This window comes from Dufourea novaeangliae, unplaced genomic scaffold (assembly GCF_001272555.1).
Source record: "Dufourea novaeangliae isolate 0120121106 unplaced genomic scaffold, ASM127255v1 scaffold332, whole genome shotgun sequence".
Taxonomy (NCBI): domain Eukaryota; kingdom Metazoa; phylum Arthropoda; class Insecta; order Hymenoptera; family Halictidae; genus Dufourea; species Dufourea novaeangliae.
This window is the reverse complement of record NW_015374201.1, coordinates 145254-168527: the sequence shown is the minus strand read 5'-3', so window position 1 is coordinate 168527 and position 23274 is coordinate 145254. Positions and strand designations below refer to the sequence as shown.

The 23274-nt window shown below is 34.1% G+C and overlaps 1 protein-coding gene across 1 annotated transcript; it reads right to left on the bottom strand.

Annotated features, from left to right (window-relative positions):
• Positions 1-1940: 1940 nt before the first annotated feature.
• LOC107192292 (RNA-directed DNA polymerase from mobile element jockey-like) lies at positions 1941-5654 on the bottom strand. Its single transcript, XM_015581509.1, has one exon. It carries the CDS (start codon positions 5652-5654, stop codon positions 1941-1943), a length of 3714 nt encoding a protein of 1237 aa, XP_015436995.1.
• Positions 5655-23274: the final 17620 nt, after the last annotated feature.

Sequence of the window (23274 nt, the reverse complement as noted above, 5' to 3'; positions counted from 1 at the left end):
GATTTCCACGCGTAGCGTTTAAAAACCTACGTATTAACTTAATCCCCTCTTAATATGTTGCTCAATATTTGGGTATAATACATCTTTTCAAAAGAAATAAACTTTTTCGTATTCATCTGTTTTAACTTTTGACGTGTGAAAACGTTCAGCGTCTCGTCAACATTCCCGTCATTTCCAAACAATGAATGAGTGACGGGCGCGTACCGAAAGCAGTCCCCACTACTTGCGATAGTAGGTAGGTCCTTCTCGAGAGGTTTGTAATACGTGCGATGAAGGCAGACGATCGTAGACGAGGACGCACGTCGACGGTCCAACGTCATTGGTTAAGACGCGAAGAGTGACAGAGACACAAGCGCCAAAGACGTGTCGTGATCGCAACAACACTGTGAAAAGTCGGGCCTACCTCCCAGGGCTTTTCTTTAGTGGAACAGACCATAGTTTACAGTCATTTGGTGATCCAGACTCTACTATGAAATTCTTATGGAAGGTGGTCGCTTACACTCAAAAATCGACGTGAGATGTAATTCTATGGATACGTTTTTGAGGTATCGCCTGATGAATATTTTGGTAATTTTTTAAAAAGACGCCCCGACGTTTTTGCCGTATCTCGCGTTATAATTGACCGATTTGATCGCGATGACTCTTGAACTAAAGGTAATTAAATTACATACAATTCTTTCCTAGATTGTTTTCCAATCAGACCAATAGTTTCGGCGAAATCGAGCGAAACTTAAGGAAAATTCCATTTTTTGGGGTCGAAATTGAAATCGAAAATACACTACATTGCCTAGAAAACATAGAAATTATTAGGTCATGTCCAGGTCTTTATTTTTTACGCAGAGTACGCATGTTTACGAAGACAACAAGCCCAACCTGAGCAAAATCCATGGACAAATAAGTAAGTTATGGGCGATAGAGTGAGAGTGCCTATTCTCAACTTTCTCCCTATTTCTTCCTGTTTCCTTGCAAAATTTCTATATTCGAATTGCAAGCCGTACCCAATAGCTGGGTACTATAAGTCCAGACAATCTTTAGGATAATCTTGTATAGCAGTAATTTGTTTCCTACATAGTTTTAATTTAGAATATCTTCCTAGCAGCTGTTTCGCTTTTACCTTAACCCTAGTGTTCATAACCGGAAAGTTCCACACTGTTTCATGACCGGAGTATCCGTATCCAGGTACCCGCCTATCAATAACTGTTACTTAAAACTCTGTAACCGATTTCAACTTTTTGTTTTTATTTGAGATTCTTAACTGTATGTTGTAACTAAAATATTGTATTTCTCTTGTCTGCTGTTTTATTTATTGCATTTTCGAGTAGTTTACATTCAAAAATATTAAAATAAGTTTATTGCGAAAAAATAGAAGAATTATTAGCGGAAAAATTGTCGAGGTATGTAGTTATAAAATACACCATATACAGGGTGTGACCAAATAACATGTACAAGCTGACATGAATTGATTCCTCGTGAAAAAATGAGAAAATAATATAGAATAAAATTCTTTCATCCGAGGCTTAATTTTTGAGAAACGCAAGTTTGAACATCCACTGCGTTCGAATGCAATTATGGCTAACAATAAAATATGGTTCACCGACCTACGTATAATCCCCATCGCGTTTGTAAATAATGCCTACGTGATATTCATTAGTTACTAAATTCAAGAAAGAACTGCTTACTGAATAATTGCTTACTGATTGCTTCGCTGTCGTATACTAGCTGTGCCCGCCTAATTACAGATGCATGAATTTTCGATAACTTGTTTTGAACAGACATTAAATCGTTACAATATTTTGACATTCTGCATTTTAATCTCTCATGTATTATGTACGTTTTAATTTTTTTTTTTTTTTTTTACTTTTATTTATTTGGGGTGGTCGCATCAACTGTAAAGTCATTAGCGACCACTTGTATTACAAAATATGGAATATAACTTGCGTCTACAGTTCGTCGAGTAGATTGATGTCTTTGAAGAAGAGAAGGACGTTTCCGATGTTATTTGCTTCATTTAGGTTCGTCTTCAAGTCACTCTTAATGGAGTATCGGTTTCTTTCCGGGGAGAACTTTGGGCATTCGAGTATAATGTGTTGGATAGTTATTTGTGTGTTGCATAGGTTGCATTCGGGTGGGTTGTCTTTTCTTATGAGAAAACCGTGTGTATATCTTGAGTGGCCTGTGCGAATGCGGGTGATTGCAACTTGTTCTTTCCTAGACATCGGAGGGTATTTTGGTATTTCGTGAACATTCGATTTTATCTTGTGTAGTTTCGTTGGGGTGCCGGTGTTCCAGTTGGTGTTCCATAAATTCATGATTAATTTTTTCACTAAAGTTTTTACATCTGGTAGATTGATTTTACATCTGTCGTCCCAGTACGGTATATTGCAAGCTTCCTTAGCGGCTTTATCGGCAGCTTCATTTCCAACAAGGCCGGAATGGCTGGGGATCCATATTAGTTTAAAATACTTCTCCTTGTTTTGTATTTCTATGATCATTTTTTGTATAGATTGGATGGTGTAATATTGTGACCATTTGCTGATATTTTCGATCGCGGCTTCGGAGTCAGTGAATATGGTAAATCTGTCTTTATCTGATTCAAGGATGTAGGTTAAGGCATGTAGTATTGCTTGGGTTTCACAGGATAACGGGGAGAAACTGCTCGGTAGTCTTTTGGTGAAAACATTGTTTTCTGTAACAAATGCACAGCCACAAGAGGTATTTGTTTTGGCTCCGTCCGTATAGACGGGAATAGAGTTGTTTTGGTTAATATAGTCGTGGAGTATGGTGTTGAGTGTTTCGCTATTAGTGTCTTTTTTCTTGTATTTTTCGAAGAGTGATAGAGTGGGTGTGTTAATGGAAATCCAAGGGGGGTAGGGGAACGGGTTGCGGTTTTCGACATTTGGGAGGGTCATGTTTAGTTCGTGTAGAGTCTTCTGTATTCTTGATGATATGGGCTTGGGGCAGTGTTTCTTCTTATTGGTGTTGTTTGAGCGGTTCTTTGGTAAAACATATTTGCTGGTGGGGTTATTTGGGGTGGATAAGACTGTGAGAGCGTATGTTACATCCAGCAGTTTGCGTCTAATATGCAATGGGGGCTCGTTTAGCTCGCTTTGTAGGCTGGATGTAGGAGTGGTTCTAAAGGCACCCGAGATAATTCGTAGGCAAGAGGATTGGATGGAGTTTAATATGTTTAGGATACTTTTATTTGCTGAGCCGTATATCGTCGATCCATAGTCTATTTTCGATCTCACTAATGCTTTATATGTGGTTATTAGGGAGTCTCTATCGGCTCCCCAGCTCTTACATGCCAGGCTTTTCAAAATATTGGATCTTTTGAGGCAACTATTTTTCAGATTTTTTACATGTTGTGCCCAGGTGAGTTTTTTGTCAAATGTGATGCCAAGTATTTTCATGTTGTCTACTGAGGAGATGGTATTTGAGTCAAGAGTAAGATTTATATCAGGAAGCTTTTTTCTGCCTTTCCAGAAGGTAATCTGCTTGGATTTTGACTTGGAAAAGAGGAAGCCAGAGTGTGCGGCCCATGAACTGAGGTTATCAAGGGTTGTTTGGAGGAGTTTTTGGGTGGTGGCTGTATTTTTGCCGTAGCAAAAGAAGGTAAAATCATCTGCAAATAGGCAGCCCTTGATCGGTGGGGTTAGATAGGTTACAATTTCGTCGATGGCTACAAGAAATAGAGTGACACTAATGACGGAGCCTTGTGGGACTCCATTTTGTATATATGTTAGGTCGGACATTGAGTTTTGTACTCTAACTTGAATGTGTCTGTCTGTAAGTAGATTAAGGATAAAAGCTATTGTGTTATTCCCAATTTTACGTTTTTGAAGGATATGGAGGATTCGCGTTCTCCATACCATATCATAAGCTTTTTCAATATCGAGACTGATGGCCGTTAGGTGTTTGTTGTTGGCGAAAGCATTACAAATGGATGAGTGAAGGACGGTTAGATGGTCCATTGCGGAACGGGACTTTCTGAATCCAAACTGTGAGTTAGAAAGTAGGTTCCGTGATTCCAGGCTCCAAACTAGTCTATTATTGACCATTTTTTCGAGGAGTTTGCATAGGTTGTTGGTTAGAGCAATTGGCCTGTATGAGGAACAATCCAGCTTGTTTTTGTTTGGCTTTAATATTGGAATTACAGTGGCCAGTCTCCATGCAGTTGGGAAAGTCCTCTGAGTCCAAATGCGGTTAAATAGATTGAGCAGAGCAAGTGTGCCCGATGGCGGGAGGTGTTTTAGTAGTAGATTGGGAATACCATCAGGTCCTGGACTAGACATTTTTACAGACTTTAGAGCTGAAATGAGTTCAGGTAGAATAAATGGATCTTCGATAGGCGATTTCGAGGGGGGTGGGATGTCCTGGAGCGTCAGTTCTTTGACACCAGCCTTTATTTTTCTGAATTCAGGGCTGTAGTTGTCATCACTCGAGTTCTTGGCAAAATTTGTTGCTAAGCAATTTGCTATGTCTTTTGGATTTGTTTCTAAGTTATTATTAGTTGTTGTTATTGTTGTTATATCCGTTCGTCTGTAGTTCCCATTTATTTTTTGGATTTTTGACCACGCCAATTTAGGGTCTGATTTTGTGTTTATATTGGAGACGTAGTTGATCCAAGATTTTCTTCTGCTGAGTTTGATTGTTTTTCGGAAAATAGCTCTGAGTTTCTTGAGGTTTATTTTGTTTTCTATAGTGGGGTTCTTTTTAAATATGTTTAGTGCATGTCTGAAATCTCTTCTCGAGGAGCTGCATTTATCGTTCCACCACGGGACTTTCCTGTTCCAGACTTTATGGGGAATTTTAGGAGTAGTTGCATCTGTAGATTCGGTTATAATTTGGATAAACTTTTCAAGATGGTCGTTAATGTCAGGCTCTTCATCGAGTGTGCGGTAGTTGAGTGTTCTATTTTGTATTTCTTCTCTATATAGTTTCCAGTTAGTTTTTTTAAGATTCCATTTTGGTTGGTTGTAGTTCGTTGGTTGAGTCGAGTTTGGGTTGTCTATATGGATATTGATTGGGAAGTGGTCGCTATCCCATGCTGTGTCCAAAACCTGCCAATTGGTTAGATGAAAAATGTCATCGCTGCAGAAGGTAAGATCGATAGCTGAGTAGGAGTTTGAAGCTAAATTGTAATGGGTGTTTACTTTCGCGTTGAGTAGAATTAGGTTGCTGTGTTCAAGGAACCTTTCAATGATCTTTCCTCTAGAGTTGATACGTTCAGAGCCCCATAGCGGGTTGTGGCTGTTGAAATCTCCGCCTATTATGAAGGGTTTGGGAATTTGTGATATAAGGTTCAGCAGGTCGTCCATGGTAAAATTCTGTGAATTCGGTAAGTATACATTAACTATGTGGATTTTGCGAGGTAGATAGGCTTTAACTGCTACAGCTTCAAGGTTAGTGGCGATCGGGATTTCTTCACAGTGGAATTTATTCTTAACGTAGATAGCTACTCCTCCACTTGCGTGGGAGCATTGCGTTCTGTTCTTGTGGAAGAGTGTGTAGTTTCTTAGGTCTATCTTGCTTTCATTCTTGAAGTTCGTTTCTTGGACGCAAAGTACTGAGGGGTTCAATTCATTAGTAAGTATCTTGATAGAGTCGATTCGTGGCAGAAATCCATTTACGTTCCATTGAATTATGTCGAACATGATGTATCTGAGGTTGGTTAATGTGGTTAGAATGGGTTTATCGTAGGTTCAGTTGGGTGACAATTTGCTTAGGTTCGTTATCCGATTCATAATCCGTAGAAGCAGGGGTAGATGTACTATCCATGGTGTATGGGTCATTTAGAAGTATTTCAGGTAGGTCTTTTTTTATTTTTTTGCAGATTCTATGGAGCCTATTCTTGATGCTGCGCTCTTTTAGTGTAGGGTAGATCTTTGTTATCATTTGGTGGAGGGCTTGTATATCTTGGGTGTAGTTTCGGGCCACTTCTAATACGTTCTCTACGCCAAACACGTTTTCAAGAAAATTTTGGAATTGTATGAAGTTTAATGGGAAGTTGTTTGTTTCATTCTCGATGGTATTTTTTGCGGGTTCAAGCATTTCACCAATTTTCTCGATTGCAATGTCAAGTGATTTGGGACGTTTAGGCTTTTTGTATTGAGGTCCGTTGCTGCGAGGTTTTTCATTGGTGGGATTAGTTGGGAGACGATTTAATTGTAGGATAGTTTTGAGGTTGATTAGAGATTGCCTTGGTTTGTCAGCTTTCTCGGGGTTGTGGTTATGTTCAGAGTTACTATCTGATGTTGATAGAGGTCTTTTGTTGGTGGTTGGGGGAAGCTCTTCTGGCTGGTTAGTTGTTTTTTCGTTACTCGTGGAGGGCGGGCTGTATATTTCACTGGGATTACTTACAGTCGTTGAGGCAGATGTTTCCTTGTTTAGTGTTGCTTCATTGCATGTTTGATTGGTGTTGGGGCACTGCTTAGCGACGTGTCCTTCATGTCCGCAGAGAAAACAATTCAGCTTGTCTGAGTTCACAAAAATTCTATACTGGGTGTTGTCGTATGTGATTACGAATGAATTTGGAATTTTAGTTATATCTTCTGGGTTTATGTATATTGAGCGTCTGAAGCTTAGTATGTGTGTTAAATCAGGTTCTTGAATGCCAACTTTGATGGAGGAGAGTTTTGAAGTCATACGGATATTGTTTTGTCTGAAGATATTCTCAATATGGTCATGTGGAATTGAGGGGCAGACATTGGACAGTATTAGTCTCTGTGATGGAGTGATTAGAGGCCTTAGTTCAACTTTACGATTATTGATTGTTATATCTTTGTATTTTGATGTCAATTGGGTGACTATTTGTTTAGATTCCAAGTAGGTACATATTCTGCCGTTTGAAATTCTTGAAATGTAGAGTATCTCTTTGGGTTTAACTATTTTTGCAAGAGCAATAGCATAATCTTTAATGGATAATCCTTCAATTGATTCTAGTACTATTGCTTGTTCTTTACGGGGAAAGACATTGTTTGTTGCTGCTGCCGCGTAGGATTGCATTTTCGGTTGGTCTTTTTCGGTTATTTGTACTTCAAACTGGGTTTTCGCTAAGGGATCCCTGTACTCAGAGATCCCGTTATTTTGCTCCCTATCGTTCATACGATATTGAGCACGTGGCTTCAGTGATTTACTGACACCGGCACTTGGTATTATGGCACTCGCGATTGTATACAAATACGTCCGTACCGCTCGACTGTCAACACGAGACTCCTCGTTTATATTAGTATGAATTTATATACTATATTACTATATTACTATGAGTTTTCATTTATATTACTATGAATTGTTATTTATCAATAAATGACGCATCATTCGAAAGCTTCTTTATTGCACTACATATCCCTATTGATAAACATTTCAAAATATATATTTGTTAAAGAATTATTAGTCATTCGAATTCAAGAATTTCGAGGGTACGAATATTTCTATGAGTCACGGTAGGTTTATTTATGTAAACCACGAAAGATGTTCGTGTATATTTAATGGAGGTGTGAAAGCGTATATGTATACATACATGTATTCCTTTCGTCAATAATCGACATCTCTTCGAAGACGTACATATACGCCTTTCGTAGTCAAAGGGTTCACAGACGAACAAAGACGACTTTGCGAGCGCGAAATGGCCAGTTTAACCTATGCATCCATCGCTACTCAAATGCTTATAATGTGAGCGATGGAGTATCGGATAGGAATATCCAATAAAGCTCACGGGCGTGTCAATGACCAAAGTTTTATTCTCCAACCGATAGATACGTGTAATCTCGACTACGAGCAATGCAAGAGTGAGTCCTTCTTGACTTTTCGTTAGCCCTAAGGACGCTTACGTCACCATGGCCTCTTTTATTGCCTAAAGCACTTCAGCCTCAGGTTAACTTTCCCTCGAACAAGGGGAAGCGCACTAACAAACTGCACATGGCCTACCTCGGTCGTTCGTATACTTTGAATTTCTAACAATAACTTCGGGAATTTTTCGAATTTCAAAAGGTCCATTTAGACACGCATTCTTAAAAGGTTGAGGATTCGAAAAATGAAAGAAAAGAAAGTTGATTTTTTGTAATTTCTAGGTTAGAACTTCCCATTGACTGATAAATTTGCTCGGTGTAATAACATGTACAAAGAAAGTTCGTCACGTGTTGTTGGTTGGTAAAGTTGATTTTATACTACAGATGTGAAAGGCATACAGAACATTAAATTCGTCCGTGTCTCTTTTACCTTCGTGTAATTTATAGTTGCTCGATTATGATTCCCCAGCGCGTTGGAAAGTTCAGTAACCAACGAGTAACAGGGAAGCCCATTCCATCTAATTGATTGTTCTTAACATGCGGCAGGCAGACGCTCTTATCCATAGGCGGTGTTAGTTTCGTTTATACCCCTACTCATTCTTCATTCCGAATGCGTTTCGAAGCGTACTGTCCCTGGTCAAAAGTATTTAGTCGAAGTACATGAAAGTTAAAATTAATCACTAGATTGCGGATTTTTATACAAAATGACATTTTCTAAACTAATCCATAAAGACAAGAACCAATGTAGGAATTTATTTCTTCTATAAAGTATCTTACCGAGTTCAGAATAAAACAGAAAACTCAATGTGTCTGGTGAAAATGTTGTCTTTTATTATATTTCACGGAGCCCTATAGACTATAAATGCATAAACTCCGCCGTCTTTAATCACATATTAGGCGCAAAAATGGTTCTCACTAATGTAAAAAGATAGACTAATAAAGTTATCTATATTTAAATAAAACGTTAATATACAAATAAACAGCTTCATCCATTTACAAAATACAGAATTAGAAGATTAAACAGTGACTAGGGGAAGTGTTCCAGCTTCTTTAGCTCTTGAAAAATATTCTCTATTTTTCTTATTATATCATACCTTTCGCTTAGACCTTAAAAAATGTTATAATAATTTATAATTCCACTTAAATTTAATGTTACATAAAATAACCTCTGTAGTATGTTGCGGTATTCGTTTATCTTAAGACACAATTGATAACCTACTGTGCAATGTTAAATATAAGTAAATACAATTAAATACATTGAAATACAGTTAACTACAGTTACATACAGCTAATAACAGTCAATTACAGTGAATTACAGTCAGTTACAGTCGAATACAGTCAAATACAGTCAAATACAATTAAATAGGGTGACATGCAATAAAATACAGGTATAATTATATTTGTAGTAATACAGTAAGTAAATGCAGTACATATATTCAATTGCACAAATGGTATGTATTAAATAAAAAGTATACAAATTTTATTTCTTCTATAAATCGATCACAAAAAGCATTCATTATGAACACTACGCGAAGGCAACGTGAAACTCCAATATTGATACGTTTCATTTTGCTATCGTATTTGGTTCAGAGTAGAATCTTATAGAAATTTGCAACGATTGTGGCTTACTTAATAGAAAAGACATTCATAAAATAGTTTAGATTGTTCTCCTAAAAGCAAGCTTAACGGCCAATGTTTATTTAAAAGTTGATAGTAGCCCTTTCATTGAGAACTTTATTCTCTAACAAGAATGATATCTCCTATAATTTTCACTCCTTTCTTAGCATAGATCCCATTTACCGCGTGTTAATCACGAGATGCTTCCATTTAGTTCTTATTAAGCATCGAGAAGGTTGGGGAAAGCCCTGACTGACGGCTGTCGGGGTGTTCACTTCCCTCTACAAACAAGAACACAGATTACAATAACATATCGATTAACAACAAGCAGGAGAAACAATATTACGTTTTTCTCACGGTATTGTATCTTTTCGTGTCTACTAGAATTTCATAAATGGACATTTTTTTATAACGTTGGATTATGTTAACTAACGTCACTTTACGTAATTGTTGAAAAGATAAATATTAATCAAAATCTTATTTCAAAGAAATATTTATTAGTTTATTTTGTCTTTACCAGATAGCACCATAGATTATTTATATCAAGATTTATTAGATGCTTATATAATTTAAAACTTATTAGATGCTAAATAAGGGTAGAGTATTTACGTATGTATGATTTCATATGAAATATTAAATATTTAAATTACGATTTAATTACTTCTTACTAATTTTCATTAATGTTAATTTTAATTTAGTTTAACAAATGGTACCCACAGAGATAAAAGTTAAGTTTAATGTTGCATAGACAGACACATCGTACGTATACATTTCTATGACAAACAAGGAGAACAGATTGATAAATAATTGTAAATCTCGAATAAGTTGAACTATATATGATAATTATTCTTTTCTGTTCTTATAAATTTTCTACAATTGTTCTGATTAAAACACTTATCTTAATTTAAAACTTATCGTTATCGAAGAGAATGTCGTACTGTATTCTGTATCAATCATTCAGTGTGATTTCGACCTTTGAAATCCTTTAATAATAACCAAACAGTATAGAGTTTCACAATGAGGCGAATAAAATAAAAAATTTCAATTTTCTGTTGTGTTCCGTTTTTCCAATCAATAGTCAAAAAGGAAACGTTGCAGGTTAGCCTACGGGGAGAGATCTTTGTGCACTATTTGCTACTGTGTATATACCTGGGGTACTGCTACAAGGGTACAAAAGAACTTTCAACAGAAAGTGATAGTTGACATTTTCTAACATATTGTATTTCCAGATGAATAACTTTTCAGAAATATACTGACACTTCAGAAGATCCTGCGGTGATTTTATAACTATTGTTATAGTTACACACGGAAGAATATAATTGCAAAATGAAACAAATTCTTGTGTACAAAATTAGAGTTAGCGTTAAACCACATGAAACTCTTTAATCGTTAAAAAATATTTGATCTCCGAGTGTTTAATTTTGAATCTATAGGACGGATAAAATAGGCTCTTTGAACGTGGATGAAGGAAGAAATTATTTCAATTATAATTAAAAAACATGTAGGCAGACTGCCACGAATAGTTAAACCAATGATGAAACGCGTTGAACAGTTCCAATTTGACTGCACTAGTTATAACTTCCTCACTAAGCAATTTAAAGTAATAATCCGATTCATTCATAAAATGGTAACAAAAATTACGTTTAGCCACCTGTATTCACGTTTCAGTATTATTTATGTACAGTTACTAACAATCTACCAAATATCCGTACACTTTTGTTTACGTCTAAGAAGTATACGCATACCCTTTTACACACAACAACTTTAAAATTGGACCAAGTAACTCGAGTTTTTTTTTTGTGAATTTAGAAGCATTAGTTTACTAAATGATGTGTCAAAATATTGTTTAAACAGTTGCATTTGGTCGGAATCGCGAAGAAAATAGTAAAGGTCACTTTTCACAATTTCTTTAGCTGAGACTAATGAAAATTTAATATATATATTGCGAAGATTTATGTTAGTTATATACGTGCTGAAACTTTTATTAAAATCGGTTGATACAGAAACTAGCGACAGGCACCGAAAGATGTAAGAATCTTTAGATTTGCAGATTAGAATCTTTAGATTACAGTTGCAGGTCGAAAGTTGCCAAAAATTGCGATTTTTAACCGTTTGTATTTCATAGCGACGGTAACCGATTTCGATAAAATTTTCAGTATGTATATAACTAACATAAATATAGTATAAGAAATGTATTTTTTAAATTTCCATTAGAGTCTCAGATAAAAAAGTTTTAAAAAGCGATTTTTATTATTTCCTTCGCGATTCCGACCAATTGCAAATTTTTCAAAATTTTGTACACATCATTTAGTAATCTAATCTTTTTAACTTCACAGAAAAACTCAAATCACTTGGTCCAACTTAAAAAAAGTTATTCTACGTTAAAGGGTCTGCGAAGGCTTCCTTGACTGTATGTATAAGCCAAATATATAGTCATAATATAGTCCACAGGCCAAAGTGACTAACTCCGCGTTTTTAATATTTTCAAGTTTTATTAATGAAGCATTTGATTGGAACTTAACTATTTATTTTTTTAATTTTTTCTGTATACATATTTCTGTTGAGTTGATGTCATTTCCACTTTGGAAAATCAACAGCTGATATATGAACATTCTAAATAAAATGAAATGATTTTATTTTGATTGTTATAAAAGACTTTGCACTGAAAAATTGTTTAAGTTGTGTTTTTAATTCGGTAGAGTCAGATGGTTCAGATACGAGGTAATGCTCTTGCATAATTTCCGTATGTTAGCGAACAGTTTCCCAACTTGTTATCGCGGAAGTGCAAGCGTAAAAGGAGAAAGACAATCTGGACTATTCTACTGGGATTCGAACACGTGGGGTAGTCATTCTTCGCAAGAGAAAAGGGTGTAAACTACTGCGCCGTCGAAGCTTTCCGCGACATCTGATGGTACTAGCTATTTCTCTTCCGTGGGCTTACGGTTTTCCCGGAGAAAATGATTCTTTTCTAGAGAGATCTCGTAGCGCTGAACGTTCATTTTCTTGGACGACAATTCCGATAAGAGTAATAAATTGTTTTATTCCAAGCAGAATACTTGTCTTGTACTATGAAATACATATACATGTACTATCACTCAGAAGTATTAGGACATTTGGTCTGTATCAAGAAAATTTTTAGAATAAGTGTAGAATAAGTGTTTTATATCAAACTTTGACATGCACCAAAGGATATTAATTTTAATTTATAGGAATTGTATAATGCCTTATAAAATTTACTGTATATTCGATAAGTGTCCTAATACTTATGACCGTGAGTGTACATTGATATGAACTTATAGTATTCCAAAGTCGAACAACATAGTAAATGTACGATGAAGTAGAACATAGTAAACCGTAACGATAGAGCCATAAATGATCATATCTTTATTTTATTTTTTTCGTTTCCTTTTTTTAGAATTCATATTTCTAGAAATTCAGCCTGATTATGCGACTGAAACTTTTTATTCCACTATAACATAAATATCATAGATTTTATATAAAAAAATTCCCTTATACATTTGTAAAAAATAAACGCATTCATATCATACCGTTTAGATGCCTAATCGATGATGTTAAAGACAATAAATAGTAAATGTCCTACGACCGGATATTTACTACGAATAGAAACAGTAATAGTTCACACAGAAGTGACTATATTAAAAAGAACATTAAACTATTGGAAGAAACTATCTGAACTGAGAGAACAGAGATTACCAAAAAAATGTTGGGAGAGACTGAAAATATTAGACACCAGTGCTCCGGTTAAGAAGAGGAACTGGATAACCCAAATAAAAGACAAACTACAATATGACAGAAATATAATGATAAAATTTTCATACAGCGAAATGTACAAAGAAATAAAAGATGAAGAAACAATGAGAATAGTTAAATATCTAAACATAAACATACCACTACTATATAAAAGAATAATAGCTCAAAGAAGGTTAACTTGTAAACTGGGATGGAGAGTAAATTTGATGAAAGGATTAAACTATAAAATTACATATTAAGAAGCGTGCAACAACAAAAATTAAGGTGTAATCTAGACATATAAGATATATTAAGAAGCATGCAATAACACGAAAATTAAGATGGTAATGGACGTTAAGTCCTCATACAATAAATAAATAATAATAATAATACAATAAATATTACCATTTTGTTTTAACTTTTATTACGAACATTTTCGTAGGGTGCAAGTTATGAACAATCTTTTTAAATGTTTATATTGCAGCTTTAACAGAATTTTAGTTTGAGTGAGAAACTAAAAATTTTAACTGATGGACTTCAAATGAATGTAATCTGAAGTAATACGGTGCATATTTTTAGTAAAATGTTTTTGAAGCTTAAATCTTATATTAAAATATTTCGTCTTTGCAACAATTGTGCAAGAAATTATATGCACAACATATGAAAATAAAAAGTTATGTATGAAATTTCCACCTGCGAATACGAGCTAATACATATTATAAATAACTAAGTATGATTGGTATAACAAAATTTAAAAAAAAAGTTATTTAACAAATCGTTCGAACAAAAACTGATTAAATTTTTCAAAATTTCAAATCAATCTACGAGTACGTTTTTTATAACAATAATCCGATTTCCGTAAATCATAGTTATTGTGTTTATACAGGGTGTCTCCCCCGATTTTGACATCTTGATATTCTCCGCTATTGTTACTCGTAGCAAAAAATGTTTCAGTAGAGGCTTGAATGGTATCGAGTGGAGCATATTCTGATGTTATTAGTTTTTTCGTGAGTAGACGCGTAAAAATCATATAAAGGTCAACTTTGTTTTTTTAAATGGAATGAGGTATTTTTTCATACATGAATCGATGCAGCTAGACATTCGTTATAAAAAAAGTACTAACTTATGTCTGTCGAAAAGTTAGTAGTTCGGGAGATATTTCAATCTAAATAATTCAGGAGATATTTCAGTCTTATTGTAAGACGTTAGCGTTTATTAACAGGAATGGTAATAAAGTACGATTATTTTAGAATTATTTAGATTGAAATATCTCCTGAACTACTAACTTTTCGACATACATAGGTTAGTACTTTTTTATAACGAATGTCCAGCCGCATCGATTTATGTATGAAAAAATACTTCATTCCATTTAAAAAAACAAAGTTGACCTTTACATGACCTTTGCGCGTCCACTCACGAAAAAACTAATAATATCAGAATATGCTCCATTCGATACTATTCAAGCCTCCGCTGAAACATTTTTTGCTACGAGTAACAATAGCAAGACAATCAAGATGTCAAAATCGGGGGAGACACCCTGTACAGTACCGGACAAAAGTATTCGTACACCTTTTAAAACGGAACAGCTTTTTTAAAATTGGTCCAAATGACTTGAGTTGTATTGTGAAGTTAGGAACATTAGTTTATTAAATGACGTGTTAAAAATAATTTTAAAAAGTTGGAATTGGTCCAAATCGCGAAGAAAATAGTAAAGGTCGTTTTTTACATCTTTTTAATCGGAGGCTATAATGAAATTTTAATAAATACATATCGAAGATTTATGTTAGTTATATACATGTTGAAAATTTCATCAAAATCGGTTAACGTTGCTACGAGATACAAACGATTAAAAATGTTGGAAATCATAGTTTTTCCCGACTTTCGACCTACATCTACAGTAAATCAGATAATTCTTACATCTTTTGATGCCTGTCGCTCGTTTCTATATCATCCGATTTCAATGAAAGTTTCAGTATGTATACATATAACTAACATAAATCTTCAATATGTATTTATTAAATATTCATTTTAGCCTCCGATTAAAAAGATGTAAAAAACGACCTTTACTATTTTCTTCGCGATTCCCACCAATTGCAACTTTTTCAATTTTTTTTTACACATCATTTAGTAAACTAATGTCCCTAATTTGACAAAGAACTCAAGTCATTTGGACCAATTTTAAAAAAGTTGTTCCGTTTTACAGGGTGTACGAATACTTTGGTCCGGTACTGTATGTAGAAACTTGAAAAAATTTCAATACGAATTAGTATTATGCGACATTTCAAACAGAAATAATTAAATCTTAATTCAGCTGAAACATCGCAATTATGGTTTACATTATAACAAGAATAAAATATGTATAGAGGTGATTATTTTAATATTATAAATAAGTGAATTCTTTAAATCCAAAAGTGACAATGTACATCATCTGATTATCGGTTAACTATTAACAAAAGCATAACTGGTTAACAGTGCTGGTTAAAAAAGTATAATAGTCATAATAAGTGTAAGTGGTTAAATATGTATAAATATTAATTTAGAAGCTAAGTAAATGGACAGCTCAAAAAATATTGACTATAATAACATTGTGCAATATTTAAGCTTATGTTTAAAATTGAACGGTATTGTGTGTAAAGCTGAATGGAAAAAGTTGAACTATATAATTCTAAAACGATTTCTGAAGCATTATTACATGGTGAAAACTTAAAGATTAAAGAAAGGTTTTACCAAGCAAGGGTGGCACTTCTGTTCATTTTTCCTGGGACACGCTTTCGTTTCTTGTTTATATAAAAATTATTTCCACCTTTCCGAAAATACAAAACTATCACAAAAGAAATTAAAAGTTCATGTTCTCCATTTTATTCATTGTGAATAATTAATTACGCTTGATAATTAATTAAGACTGGATTCGTTTCATTAAAATGCTTCATGTCGACATTGTATAAGAAAAAGAATTTCCATCAATAAAAGTTAATTCATTAATTGTTTATACTCTAGAAAAAGGTTAAAACATCTCACGATTATCTATTTGGTTCTTGCTGGTACCAATATGGAAACAGAGTATTACATGTCATTTTATCTTTCAACTATTTTATCTTTTCAGAAACTTTAAACTGGTTTCAAGACTATCAGGCCATATTCCATAAAGAAAAAAATCTCTGAAACTTTGACCCTTTATGACCAGTATTTATTTAAGTAAACGTGCATGGTTGGATGTTATCGTGGTGAATGATGATCCTTTTCCGGACATCAAGAACGGTCTTTTTTGCTTCTATTACGACCGCCGACCTTGTTGGATAAATTTACCGCCAAGAAATTCCAAAGAAAATAGTGGATTAATAAATTGCAACAACAACGGATAAAGTTTATAGTACTAAACTGAAAAGATACGAATTTCCTACCGTCAGCCCGGAAAAGGTTGATCGTTGAAGTTTAAAAGTCCATCGTAACTCCCACATCGGTGAAATGTCGAAGTTAATTAATTTCTCTCGAATAACTCGTCCGTGAGTGGAGGAGTATAAGCACCTCTCGAAATACTTCGATGTATTTTCCCGGCTTATAAACGCGAACGCGTCTTCTGCGCGCAGTTGTATAATTTTCCTATAAAAGTTTGCGGACCCTTTGACAAGAGAACTCCGTCATCAGACGTTAGTAATGGTATGTTAAAGGGTCCTAAAAGACTGAAGATTTATAAATTGGTTTAAATACGAACGGACCTATTGATCAGTCTGTTCAATCGAAATTTACGATGCGCAGAACAGTAAGCGTAGGGAAGACGGCCAGTGTATCGAAACATGAGGGGCAAAAGTGCCTGGTTGTTTACCTTCCTATACGTTGTGTGGGGAACACTTTTCGACTGAGAATAAAATGATTGTGTTTGTTTTTAGCTACGAAAAACATATCGGCATTTTTAACATTTTTTCAACATTAATATGAATTTTATCAGATAATTCTGAATCCTTCTATAGATTCTTTTTGTCATCTCTACCTGATAACATGTACAGTGTGTCCCATGAACTCTGACGCTATCCACTTGAAACATCTTCTGTATTTTAAACAATGTGCGAAAATGTTACTAATGAAAGGTGTAGGATATAAAGCAATGCATAATGTAGTAATAATGGTTTCTTGACAAGTGGATGCGTAAAGGATATACATATACATAGTGGTCAATTTTGTTTTCTTAAATGGAATATCCAATTTTTTATGTTTGATTTCGATAGAATAGCGAATTTTGAGTATACAAATACTAATGTACATTTATTCAAAAACTTATTGTGTCTGAGATGTTTGACTTTGTTCATCCTATTAATTTCGTTTCGAGAAATATTGTATATCGAGATATACCTACAACCCCAATGCAAGATACGATGCAACGGGTTATTGCAGCATGAGCAACAATAGACTCCGCGATGATAAAGGAAGTAAGAAATGCAACGGTTCGAAGATTACAACGTTGTATTGATACACATGGCCAACACTTGTAACATATTTCATAACGAAATTAAGAGAATGAACAAAATTAAATATATCTAAAACGGTAAGTTTTAGGATAAATGTACTTTAGAATTGTAGAAATGTACCAAAACTTGAACACTCCATTTAAAGAACAAAATTGACCTCTATATCTGCTCTAAGCATCCATCTATTTAGAAACTATTACATCCTACAACATTCATTAGTAACATTTTTGCGTATTGTTTGAAAAAACGAAGAAATTTCACGTGGACAAAATTCGTGGAACACCCAGTACATAGAGGATGTATATAAAATTGTGGTATAGCTGACAGAAGGATGATTCCTTATGCAAATCTATGTCGAAAACATTCGATGAAATTTTTTCATATACCGTTTTGTTTTCGAGAAAATCGAATTTAAATGCCCGTTAGGTAATAGCTATTGTATGACTGGTTTTACTGTGTCTGATTAGTACTTAACGTTTCTACTTGGTACTTGTGCGTTGCATATGTAGGTATACTGTGTGTCCCCAAAATCGTGGTACAAACGGTCGGGTGGTGATTCTATAAGAAAAAAATAATTCGTAAAAGGGTTGAATTTTTTCGTTTTCCGTAAAATCAAATTTGAAAATTAATGTGAAATGAACAGACGTTCAACCAAGTTGTATTCAAATGCACGCGTATCCAGCAAATTTTTAAATTCGATTATCTCGAGAACGAAACCTTAAATGAAAAAATGTTATTGTTCTTTCTCGACTTATTTTTGCATGTAGAATCACCGCTCAGCCGATTGTACCACGCTTTTTGGGCACCCTGTATAGTGATGTGCAAAAGCCTTAGGCCTTAGACCATCTCCTGGAAAAACACATATTCTATCACATCGTCACTTCATGAATGGGTCCAAAAATATGAAGTACCAGTTTAACTTTGTCGTTACTGTTTGGGAAGTATTTGATGCTAAAAACATTATTCACCGTGAAGAAAATAATAATTCATTTAAAATAATGCCTTGTACGACCTTATTGTAATGATAGCCAATAATAGAGGGATGCTTTCGAAGATATTTTCGTTACATTCTTTTAGCATTTTCTACCATTCTGTTTGTAGTTCTTTAAGAATCTCGTTTCTGTTATCAACTTTGTTCGCTTTCCCTGCTCGTTCAAAATAATCGAAAGCATGCTCAATAATATTCAAAGCTGTGGCTTTGTGATGGTCAGATTCTTTTTCTAACAACAAGTGGCTCAAATAATCTTTTGTCAGCGGTTTGATATATGTTGTTAATTAGACAATATTAACGTCTGGGTTAGGTTAGAAAACGAATAATACCGAGGCATTGTTAATGTTGTTTACAAGTAGAAACAGCAATTAATGAACTTAGGCCTGAAAAATTAGATTTATTGGCACGCAAGCCGAAGTAATATTTAAAGAATTTAATCTTTAATGTTATACGAACAATTACCAATTTCTAAAACTTTTCCTACAAAATGCAGATTACCATATGCTTTAGTTTTCAAATTCAAGTTGAATGTAACATTGACAATCGCGAAAGCCTCTTTAAATATTTAAAACAAAATAACTCATAACTTATACAAAGAAACTAGTACATACGTTTTAAACTATAGAAACGTGGTTACAAACAATAACGCAGTGGCGGATATTTGTGCGGAATGACGATCACGATCGTGGGGCGCGTGAGGCTGAGTTGTCGAGCTCGCAGGAAGTCCGATCGTACCCGATTCAGTCACGTGACGCCGAAGATGCGCGAGGCTCTTTGGTCGCGAATACGCATCGCCCGCGCCGCGCCGTCAACGTGGCGGCAATGCGTCGATATAAACAATATAAGTAGACATATAAATTATATTTTAAATTCTAAGGTTTTCATAGAGTCTAATAGTAACTTTGCATTCTAATAGTAACTTACAAAATCTCAACTCTTATTGTCAACTCGCCAATGGTAAAATTATGTTGTTAATAATTTTTGTTCGCTTCCATTATTTATTTATTTTTATTTATTTATTAACGGGATAAATAACCTTTAGTACAAAATTATGATAACAAGAAAAGAACGTACATAAAAATGGAAATAAACGATTGAGTAATAGTAATTATTGACAATGCGAAAAAATTAAGTTTTTATTGCTGGTGAGGTTTAATTGAGCAAATTACTAGAGTTACAGATACCAACCTCAAACCACGTTCGAAACAACCACGTTTACCATACTGATTGTGAGTACGGTGAGTTTTCATATAAAACAGGCTGTGATAACGTGTGCTTCGAGATAGTACATAAAAATTTAGTAATTCCACAATTTCCGAGCAATTCACATGGCCAAGGAGAACCCCATTCACGAAAAGAATGTCCAGCAATTATCGTTTGTTTACCAAAGTTGGTAAATTAAACTAAGACAAGATGTCATCATAGATGTGGCAAGTTATAGGGAGAATGTTACCAGCACGATAGGCTAGTAAACGCAAAAATTTATGCTGGATACTCTCTAAAGAAGCTATGTGGCACTTGTGATAAGGTGACCAGATTATAGAACAATAGTCCAGAAGGGGTCTAACTAGTGAGTAGTACAGCAGAATGAACGTACTGAAATTTTAAAAATATGTAGAATCTATTAATATAACCAAAGGTTCTTAATGCTTTAGCTACAATAGTACTACAGTTTTCAGTAAATATAAGATTAGAGGAAAAAGTAACGCCTAAGTCGCGAATATGTAATTCTCATAGGTTGCAAAACCACACCATTAAGAGTATAATCATAAACAAAATAAATTTTTTTGTGACCAAATCTAATGACGTTGCACTTACTAAGGTTAAATTTTAATGTATTATAGGAGCACCCAATGTTGAAGTCTAAGTAGATCGTTTTGAAGTGATAATGCACTCGCAAGGTTATCCATCGTATGATATATTTTTAAGTCGTCAGTATAAGGAAGCATTTATAATACAAAAAGACGTGAGAGATGTCAACAAATTTTTTTATTTGAACGTCATTGATATATCTTTGCTGTAGGATATCAATGAGCATGGTTTATTCAGGGTCAAAGTAGACGAAGTTACGGTTTCAAAAAAGTGAATAACTGAAAATGGAACGTTGGATGTATAACAATGGTAATTCTTTAACCCTTCATGGACAAAACACACCTAAATTGGTCTACGAGCAAACGGGATTTTTCCGGTTGACGTATTATACGTATTAAATCGTAGGAACCGTAGATTCTGCAGGTCCGTGAGTATCGAGAGTAACATTACAAAGCGGGAATCGGTGTCCCTTTATACGCTCGAGATGAATGCATCGTATACGCGATGCAATTGCATTCTTCGTAGTACGTTGCATTCGCGCGCGTACACACTATCCCGGCGCGTGTATGTGTGTACGTGTGTGCCTATGTACGGGTGCGCATGTACAAGGATACATATCTTCTGTAGGTGTCGTGTTTTCTGGGTCACCTTCTCTATTATCAAAGAATCCAGGTCTTACGGAGACATACGTAGAACGAGTGCAAACTAGTTTTAAACAGACCAGGAATTTTGCTCTCGTTGCTTGAGTAAGTAATTAAAAAGTATTGTACATCACTTGCAAAATTCAGCCCCATTGAGAACGGGCGAAATAGGTAACGATAAATTTGCGAACGGGAGACAACTAGATTGGAACCAAGGAAGCACGCGTTGTGCTATAATTTAACTAGAAAATGTGGAGGCTCGTGTAACGGGGAGGATAATGTTTACATAAATAAAGATGTATATATTATCCTATTAATTAACACCTTTACACCGTACTTTACCGCCATTTTGCAAAATGATATCCTTTTACCATTTTGCATTAAAGACGTGAAAAATATTTCTTATAAAAAGAAATTACTTATTTATTGTTAGTACTTTTTTTCAGTATTGAAATTTCAAATTCATGTTTATAAATATTTGATTCAAACGTGAAAGTAACAGTTCTGGAATTATATTCATCGAAATTATTATTATTAAGCTATTGTTAATATCAATATTTACCAATATTTTAGTTCTATTTTAGTTATTTACCAATAATAGTTCAATATTTTATCTAAATACTGTTAGTAACAGTCGTTGTACTTCCTTGTGATTTCAAATGTGAGTCATTGTAAGTAAATTCTTTTTACTCGTGTTTTCTACATAATATATCTATATATATATTATGTAGAAAACACGAGTAAAAAGAATTTATTTACAATGACTCACATATATATATATATATATGTATATGTATATGTGCGCGCGCGCGTGTGTGTGTGTGTGTGTGTAGTACAAATATAGTATATGGATTATAAGACTCGGATTATTGTTGTAAATTCGGAAGTGCTAACTTTGGGATCATTAGAGCTCATTTCATTTCGACATCCAATGAACAAACAGGAACTATTAAGTCGAGAATGTACCTTACTTATAGTATTTTAAATATTTAACAAAATATTCACATCTTCATACTTAAGAAATATGCAAATGATATTCCAAAAAATGCTGGAAATTGTATATTAACGTGCTGCTATCACATATTAGTCGTGTTTCTTGCTTGTGATTCGTACAATTTTTCTGTTTGAACGCCTGCTACAATGGTTTACTGAAAACCAAGAGAAACACTGCTACCTTCCTTGCAGTTCTTGTGAGACAGCGATACCACGTATATTTAAACTGACTTAACGTGTTGGCGAATACAGACTGCTTTTTCACTGATGATACAAACAACTTGAAAAGAACTGATTGCTCATGAAAAAAATAAAACAATAACCTGTTATAAAATTTTTTCCATTATAATCTTTGTTTTCGAGAAAATCATCACTGACAATTTATTTGATACCTACGTACATATGTGTTGATACTTACAATAAGTAAAACCGACAGGTAACAAACAGACACGGCATTCAGTAAGTATGCCGGGTAATTTTTTCGAAAATAAAAATTTATTGCAGAAATAGTAATTATTTATATTTATATATTACAGAAATTATAAAAATTTTCTTCCAAACTTTTACATTTTTCCATGAAGAATTATCTACTCCCTGACTTTACCGCCAGTAATGGACTTCTATGTAGAAAAGAAAACCTTATTTATAAAAATTTCTTGTACAACATTGTTTGCGTACTAGAAATAACGCGGGTACACAACAGATGCAGGTGATAACTTTTATTCCGGTTAATATCTTCAAAACTGTAAGGGTTGGAGGAAAGTTGTCTACAAGAAGTTGTATCGCGTGCAAGGGATCGACGTACGAGGCAGCCTCGAAATTTTAAGGTCAACGTTTTTTGAACAAGATATCAAGTATTAATATTCTTTCTTTAAGCGACTATTAAGTACATGCTGTGGTCTATAATATGAAATCGTGGAAAGGTACTTATGATAAAAATATTTTATACAATATATTATTAAAATACATACATAATTACATAAATATATTAAAAAAACATATAAATAGATTAAAAGAGATCATATCTAGAAAAATAATGTTATTTTCATTTACCGTTAATATATAGCTCACATCGTATAAAATTTTAGTTACTAGTGATATTTATATAAATATATCGATAAATTTGCTTTTAAATATATGAGAAGTTCGTTTATAGTTACTGTTTTCAATCCATCTACATAGTTATATGTATACTATACGTAATGTATACTACACATGTA

Excerpts from the sequence above, each read along its gene's own strand:
- LOC107192292 (XM_015581509.1), bottom strand. The coding sequence starts at position 5,654 with ATGTTCGACATAATTCAATGGAACGTAAATGGATTTCTGCCACGAATC.